Source organism: Triticum aestivum, chromosome 2A (genome assembly GCF_018294505.1).
Source record: "Triticum aestivum cultivar Chinese Spring chromosome 2A, IWGSC CS RefSeq v2.1, whole genome shotgun sequence".
In the NCBI taxonomy this organism is placed as follows: Eukaryota; Viridiplantae; Streptophyta; class Magnoliopsida; order Poales; family Poaceae; genus Triticum; species Triticum aestivum.
Genome location: NC_057797.1, coordinates 730388451 through 730396241, shown reverse-complemented (window position 1 = coordinate 730396241; position 7791 = coordinate 730388451). Strand labels below are relative to the sequence as shown.

Sequence of the window (7791 nt, the reverse complement as noted above, 5' to 3'; positions counted from 1 at the left end):
TTTATGTGGGTATGTCTTTGTCTTTCTAACAATGTGGAAGACAATCGTGTATGGTTAATTATTCATAAATTTTATACATAATGCAAGCAGGGATAAAGAGACAAATCTACTTGTACTAACAAAGTGGTACCAAAATACTGGGGCGAAGCCTATTTACAAAACAAAAATGACCTATGGAAGTTCGAATAAAGTATATAGAATTGTATAAGAGCCACATAAGTATATAGAATTGTATAAGAGCCACATATCACCAAGATGAATCCAGCAGTGTCAAAATATTATGAATAAGCCAACTTGGTCGGTAGATGTAACCATACTCCCAGTCATGGGTACATGCATCATCTTGTTACCCTGTCGTTGCACTATTTTGAGAACAGGATGTAAATAGAAAGAAGAATGTATAAGAGAAGAGGTACAGTGTCATTGCCTTGATTGGCTGAAACCTGAAAGTAGTATATTTAGTGGCCCTCTAAAAATGGCATCTGATATAAACTGGTAAATAACAAGTGCTAGTTGCTCTAGGGAGCTCCATTCGTATATATACAATTTTGTATGTTCGGCACCAATCAACATATACTCATTTACTTTTGCCTTGTGAGATTCTTTTGGGGTACATACATTTGAGTGTGTTTCATACATAGTTTTGCCATCTAGAAAACGAAGGCATCATTCATCACTCCATTGCCTTGTGTGCTCCTCTAGACGCCGTGTTCATGCTGCTCATTCACAATATTCAGACAAAAACAAAGATAGTAGAACAAATATACATCAAAAGATATTTTACAAGACAGATTAAATTCCAACAAAACAAAAAGGAAATAAAGTATCACCCTTTCTATCTTGGGCAGCCATAACCATAGCACATCAAAAAGTATTGTTTTTATTATTATTTTCTTCATCTAGCATATCTAAGTGAATATAAGAGTTCCCTTAAAAGGTATATATTCAGTACTAAAACCAATCTCAAACTACATGTCCCTGGTACATAGAGTTAACTACAACATCTGAAGTCAAAGCCAGGAAAAAGCCCAGTTAGTCATTAATCCATCCCTGATAGGCTACGATATGTGCAGATTGTCTGTGTCTCCTTTCAACCTTGTTAGAACAAATAAACTCTTAAGAGGAGGAAGCCAAGATCAACTGTGTCATCATTACAACTAAATTGCTGAAGCTTGGGACCTGAATACTAATATTAACATAGAGTTAACCCTGACTTCTTCCATAAGTTATGGACTTGAACATGGATATTAATATGAAATGAATGTTCACCTCTTCCATCTAATTCCAGAAAAGTAACATCAGCTATTGTATTAAAAAATGAAAACCACTATCGTGTATCGGAGTCACATATATAAATATAATATCAAAATAAATACTTGGGCGAGTACTCCGACCGTTATCCATCTTATTCTACAAGGCAACACCAACTAAACCCAACAAATTCTTACAGTTGCCTGACATGGAGTGCTAGACCTAATATACTTTAACTGCCTGGTTCTTCCATAAGGTACCATCTTATGCAATCAGCTGCACTTAATAATTTTAAATCTAGTGCCATCAAAATTTGTTACGGCTGGGTGCACTTTTACATGCTTCCCTCAAACTAAATGTGAGAGCTCACTGGGATCTGAATATTTGGGCTCACACATTGTTGACCAAAACTGAAGGTAGAATGTCATCAAAGCATACAAACTCCCTCTCAGATGTCGATACTCTCTGAAAAATGTGCATGATGCTCTTCTATACAATTTTGGAAAGAAACCTTTCTTGAATCAGAAAATCGTTTATCAAAGTAGACCAAGGCAACAATCATATTAAGCTGGCAGATAAAGCCTTGGACAACAACTACACTATAAAAAAGATCTATAAACACTGTACGTATGTGTGTGTGTGTGTGTGTGTGTGTGTGTGTGTGTGTGCATGCACACATGTGCTAAAGAAATTTAAAACTGCACATTGAACCTGCTATATGATCCATCAACACGGTAATTATCTTGTGCAAGACACGCATTACCAACCTGAATAGAATGAAACAAAATAAGGTAACTCCTATAGAGTACAACAATATTACCCAACTGAATGACATGCACCATCTGTCATTCTGACAATAGAACAAACAAATGAGATTGCTACTTTTGCCTATACAAATTATGCGCAGCAAGGGATTAAACGTTTTTTCAAAACCTGTACAAACTTGAAAATAGCAAATACACTGACAATATAGACAAAAAACTATGAAATCATTAAACATCTAGAGCATCAGAGTGGAAAATAGACAAGAGTAATTAGTACAAAGTTTTCTTTTTGGTGGAAAAAACTCAATTCTCAATCTCTGACCCCAAAATGCTCAACACTTGACCATGTTCACCTCAATTATCAAGACCTTAAATTGTAATTTTTAAAGACTACATAGACCATATAAAACAATGAGAGCCCACTCCGTGACAATCTAGAGAACAATGAGATATCCTTTTTTTATGGATCAGAAGGCAAATCAAAACAGATACTCATTCCATTATAATGATGGGATATTTACCATATAGCACAGGCTTACCCAAATTCAGATCGAATATGTGATGCGCAAGTACCTAAAAAACTGGCGCAGCGTTTGAGGTAACAGCCTCATGAGCACATAATTCCAGTCCTCGCCATAATTCAGATTGTTTCCTGTAACAAGAAGGGACTAAAATTGAGAAGAACTAAGCTTGCTTGGCTGAGAGTTGACAAACTACAATTGCTACTCATATTGTGCTAAAGCTAAGTAAATCCACAGAACCACCTTACACTTCTTCTAGACAATTTTCACTTTAACCAAGACTCAAATAAAGACTCTTTCCTCGTTTAGGCACCCATACTTGTACAAAATAGGTAAGTCATCACGAAACTTAATGGTTCAGCCCAAAAACTGTACAATTTATCTAATTGACATGATATTTTGCTTGGATTCAAGTGAAAACAAGTATGTATGTCTATCTGATGAATATCCATCTGCTAATGGCAATGGATACTACAATTTTATAGTTCAGACAAGATTTTGTTCATACTTAAGTAAATTATATAAGTAAAATTGGATTTTCCAAAAACAATCCAATGAAAATACGTTCTTTGAAAACTGACACTAATTTTATTCATTCAAACAACCACTTCTTCGAGTATGTAGCCATTGACCAAATAAGATTTTTTTTTCTAGTACTGGTATCCAGCTAGTACGGGTACCAAGCTTCAATTATGAAAAGTATGGCCATTCTGTAGTAAATCATGATATTAAGATGTGTCAAACGCCACAACACACTGCCTACAAATACAGTCTAGTGACTAATTTTTAGGGAGAAGACCATAGTCCAGTGGCTAATCAGAAGAACATAGCCTGAATCTCTTACCCTTACTTGGAAGCTTGGGGATGCCGAGATTATGGCAGAGCACATAGTAGAAGTGGTTACAGTTCCTGCAGAGGATGTCGTGTGACTCGCGGCTGAGCTTGTGGAGAATCTGGCATGCCCTCGTAGTAGAGGTACATGGTGCTCTTGCTCGCAGGGCGGCTGAACTTAACCTGAAGTCTTGGACATTAGGTTCTCGTAGAACCAAAAAGACCACTCCTAGCAATAACACTGCACATAGCACATCAAACAAAAAGAATTAGGCATCTGTAGGAAAAGATCTAAGTAAGAAGGCAGGCAGGCAGGCAATACAACATCAGGATCCTGGCGACCCAATGCAAACCTAGAGCTACGGCGCAGTCGAGTAATAAAAGGAAGTACAGAGAGATGCAAGGTAATTCAGCTAAAAGTGAGCAGTTCATCGTGGTGGAGTTCGTCGTCGTGTCCTCGTGGAGAAGAACCAGAACATTTATAGGTGGGAAGACCGGACTCTCCCGTCGGTGCAGGGGTCACGGGAACGAAACGACGAACGACGACATGCCGGAGAATAGTGGAGTGCAAAAAGGAAGCCAAATCTGGGAGGATTCCGTACCAGCCGGGCCAGATCTCGCAGAAGAGGAGGAAGGGAACAGGGGCTCACCCATGAAATCCACCTCGCCTGGGTCTGGCCGCTCGTCGGAGGGCTTGGCCGGTGAGCAGCCCGAATCCCCCCTAATGCACCTCCCTCCTCGCGCGGATCTCATTGGTCGTGGCGTCGCCGTTGTGTGTCCGGGGCGGCGATGGAGCACGCCGATGCCAGTACGCCCCATCTTGGGGGAGGATGTGGGCAGGGAGACTGGGATTGTTGGATATGGGTCGAGAATAGCTTTATATACAGATATAGGGTGGTTAGGGGGTGTGCTCGTTCTGCCTCCCGATATTTCTTCAGAATTCTACAGGGATGACGAACCAAAGCCAACGTCGGAAACACTTACACGTGTTCGCACGTGTCATCAAACCAGATCGCTGTCTGGTTCTACCGCCTTCCAAAATCCATGCAAATATCTAGGCAGTTCCATAGGCCACGTGATTAAACTGTTTGCTAAAAGAATCTGAACGACCATCCGGCATCGTAGGGACTCTCTATTCAACAGTTAAACGCGTCGTTTTACCAAGAGGCTGTAAAAAAATTCCAAAAAACCTAGAAAAAAGGAACCCTTACGGGCCTAGTATTCTTAGTATTTCTACAACCATTCATGGTGATGTTGCGACCCACGGCGACGGCGGCAATGATTTTGCAGCAACCGTCGTCAACTTTTGCTGTGACCGACAACGACGATTGTTGCAACTATTCATGTTAATGCATAAACGAATCTTGTTGGTAAAAATAATAATGACGTCAACAAATGACCCCGCTGCACCACAACGCAGTAAAATCAAGTACTTGGGGGCTTTTATTTACATATAATAGATCAGTTTCACTCTATGTAAAAGCACATACGTACACAAACTTCTGAATCTTCGCCGCAAGAAAAGTAAGAGCTAAGAGCATCTCCAATAGAAAATGCAAATTTGGAGATGTAAAAATTTACATCTCCAAAAAAGGGCCAACTCCAACAGATCATGCAAAACGGAGATGTAAAAGTTCAACTCCAATAAAATGATGCAAATGAAGATGTACAAATTAGTAGGCATGGCACCGGCGGCCGAGCGCCGAGAGTCGGGAGGAGCGGCGACGGTTGGTGTGCCGGCGGCCGAGCGAGGAGAGCTGGGAGGTCAAATGCGGCGGCAGGAGCTCGAATGGCTGGCGGTGCGGCTGTGAATTGAGCAGCGGATTGGTCGCAGCAGGGCATCGGTGCGACGGTCGTGTGATGCGAGAAGGTCGAGTATGGAGGTGGAAAAATGGCGACGGTGTGGCGGCAGGTGTGTGACTCGAATCCTGCGGTGGTAGGGTGGCAGGGGGAGCTCAAATAATGCGGTAGCGAGGCGGCAATTCGACGACGGTAAATTAGCCAATTCGGCTGATTCGGAGGCGGGCGGCGACGAAGCAGCGGGGGAACTGGTGGCAAGGGGGTGGAGTGGCAGGATCTGGTAGCGGGGCGATGGCGGCGTGGTGCGTTGGGCGAGTGGAGCGGCGGCGGAGGTGCGACGGGACAGTCTCAAATCGGCGGCTACGACGGCACGACCGACGGCAGGGTCGGGGATGGACGGACGAGCGGCGGCAGCAATGTTTCTGGTGAGAAATCGCCGGCAGTAGAGGCGAGCAACCATCTGGCGGGCGGACGGAACAAAACTGAAGGCGGTTGAGCAGTTGGCGTGCGGTCGCCAGTTTTACATCTCATGTAGGTGGAGATGTATATTTGCACCGCGATGTGTTGTATTTTACATCTCCGAAAGGCGGAGATGCATTTTTTTTTTTTTTTTTGCATTTACATCATCTGTTGGAGAAGGGGTTTTGAGCCTCCGAAATGCAAAAGTTAGTTATTTTTGCATCTACATCATCTATTGAAGATGCTCTAAGACACTTTATTTGGCCTCATTAACATCATGAACACATGAGAAACAACGACACAGTGAATGTGCAGCAAGGAACAATTTCTATTTTGAATATTTCTTTTACGGGATAATTTCTATTTTAAATTTATTCCTGGCAAGGATGCAACCAGTTACGGCAATCACAAAAGTTTTCAGAAAGAGGACTCTACACAATCAGGCTGTGTTCGGTGGAGAGGGATTTGAAGGGGGTTTAGCAGGGATTGAAGTGGATTTAATCCTCTCCAAGTCATCACGCTCTTCAAGCAATTATTAGTAAAAAGGAACAAATCTTCTACCTTCAGCCAAGGTCAAGAATTACAGAGCTAGTAGTTGCTAGCCGCACGCCCCCCGGCGGCCTCAGATGCGCACGCGGGCCGCCCTCGACGAACTACGGTTGGGGCGCCTCGCCATCACGCCGGGCACGGGAGCGCGCCCTTCTGTCGGCCCACGTGTCGTCGCTTGCCGTGCGCGTCATTCACGGTTGCTCGGTCAGTTCGTCTTCTCGGCTCCGGCAGGCGCACGAGATGCTTAAACCTTGTCGGCGTCCAACGGAACAGTTGCCGCCGGCGGAACCAAACCGCCGGTGCTAGCTTGCATGCACACGGAGCATAGTGAATGGCCTAGGCGCGCAGCTTCCATATATTGATCACCACACGACCTTCTCCACCGTCATGCCCTGCAGCAACGGCCGCGCGGCGACGTCGCGGCTGGTGACGACCGGCACGCGGCAGCAGAACGGGCGGAGGAGGCGGCCCTCGGAGGACACGCGGCGGAGGACGTCGAGGAAGCGGTCCTCGTCGCAGCAGGGGAGCGCGACGGGGCCGGGGGTGGACGGGAAGCCGTACTCCTCCTCCGACTGCCGGAGCAGCTCCCGGAACACGGGGTGGTTGAGGTGCGCCGCGCGCACCAAGAACCGCCGCGACTCGCCGCCCACGCACACCGCCACGTGCCCCGACGGCACCGGCGCCGCCGCGGCCCGGGACCGCCACCGCTGCAGCGTCTGCTGGAGGCGGACGATGCTCCGTATCTTGCCGCATTTGGCCATCGCTCCCTTCTCGCCGGCTTAGGATGCTCTGCTTTTGGCGGGACGATGGCGCGGACGGACGGAGTCGGCGTGGGGATGCTCTGCTTTCCGAGGGGAGCGCGGCGTGGAGTTTTTGTAGGCGGTTGGTAGGTGCTGGCTTCGTCCAGTTGGCCGACGTGACATTATTCCTCGGCTTCATGTTTATTTTCTTTGTGATGATGCAAATTTCTTCCTATGTTTGGTTTATCGCATGTGCAAAAGATTAGCATCTAAACCAAGAACATGTGCTAAGTAATGCTGTGCCAGGTAACATTTCCACCTCGTGGAGATCATTGTCCTTTTGGTTCATTTGTTAGGTACTCCTATGTCTATTTTTTTATTTTGTGCGTGTGTATAACATGTACCACAAGTCGGCTTTGCAAATGCTTAAAATCCTGATATATGTTCTGCTTATACTCCCACCGTTCCTAAATATTTGTCTTTTTAGAGATTTCAAATGAACTACGACATATGGATGCATAGACATATTTTAGAGTGTTGATTCACTCATTTTACTCTGTATGTAGTCACTTGTTGAAATTTCTAAAAAGAAAAATATTTAAGAACGGAGGGAGTACTTTGCATGGAACCGCATTTTGTACACACCAAATGGTACTAAAATGATCGCCACAAAGAGGACACTACTTTTTTGGGACATAAAGGAAATTGATTTGGGATGGGAGGACAATTAGAAGAAAAATAATAATTCACTGATGATCCTTGAGATACTAAAATTGCAAGAAAAATGAGGTACAAAATAATTGCTATGAATTACATGATTTATTTCGCATATATTTATTTGTGATTGTTTTCACAGGATGCAAAGAATCATATTTA

At 44.3% G+C, this 7791-nt stretch overlaps 2 protein-coding genes across 4 annotated transcripts; both read right to left on the bottom strand.

Annotated features, from left to right (window-relative positions):
* Positions 1–365: 365 nt before the first annotated feature.
* LOC123186273 (uncharacterized) lies at positions 366–4247 on the bottom strand. 3 transcript variants are annotated; one of them, XM_044598056.1, is made up of 4 exons: positions 3970–4247; positions 3381–3608; positions 2555–2667; positions 366–716 (listed from the first exon to the last, which is right to left on the bottom strand). In XM_044598056.1, exons 1-3 carry the CDS (start codon positions 4184–4186, stop codon positions 2561–2563), a joined length of 552 nt encoding a protein of 183 aa, XP_044453991.1. In that variant the 5' UTR covers positions 4187–4247; the 3' UTR covers positions 366–716; positions 2555–2560. The 3 variants fall into 3 exon arrangements, with proteins under 3 accessions (XP_044453991.1, XP_044453990.1, XP_044453992.1); XM_044598055.1 differs by having other exon boundaries at positions 2589–2667; XM_044598057.1 differs by having other exon boundaries at positions 388–716; positions 2589–2667; positions 4018–4243.
* Positions 4248–5996: 1749 nt separating this feature from the next.
* On the bottom strand, positions 5997–7002 carry LOC123186272 (auxin-responsive protein SAUR22-like). Its single transcript, XM_044598054.1, has one exon. The coding sequence runs from the start codon at positions 6934–6936 to the stop codon at positions 6538–6540; it is 399 nt and encodes a 132-aa protein (XP_044453989.1). The 5' UTR covers positions 6937–7002; the 3' UTR covers positions 5997–6537.
* Positions 7003–7791: the final 789 nt, after the last annotated feature.

Excerpts from the sequence above, each read along its gene's own strand:
- LOC123186272 (XM_044598054.1), bottom strand. The coding sequence starts at position 6,936 with ATGGCCAAATGCGGCAAGATACGGAGCATCGTCCGCCTCCAGCAGACG.
- LOC123186273 (XM_044598055.1), bottom strand. The coding sequence starts at position 4,186 with ATGGGGCGTACTGGCATCGGCGTGCTCCATCGCCGCCCCGGACACACA. Across the intron at positions 3,609-3,969 it reads TGCGAGATCTGGCCCGGCTG|TGTTATTGCTAGGAGTGGTC; the intron begins GTACGGAATCCT and ends TGCTATGTGCAG. Across the intron at positions 717-2,588 it reads ACGCTGCGCCAGTTTTTTAG|CATGAACACGGCGTCTAGAG; the intron begins GTACTTGCGCAT and ends GTGAATGAGCAG.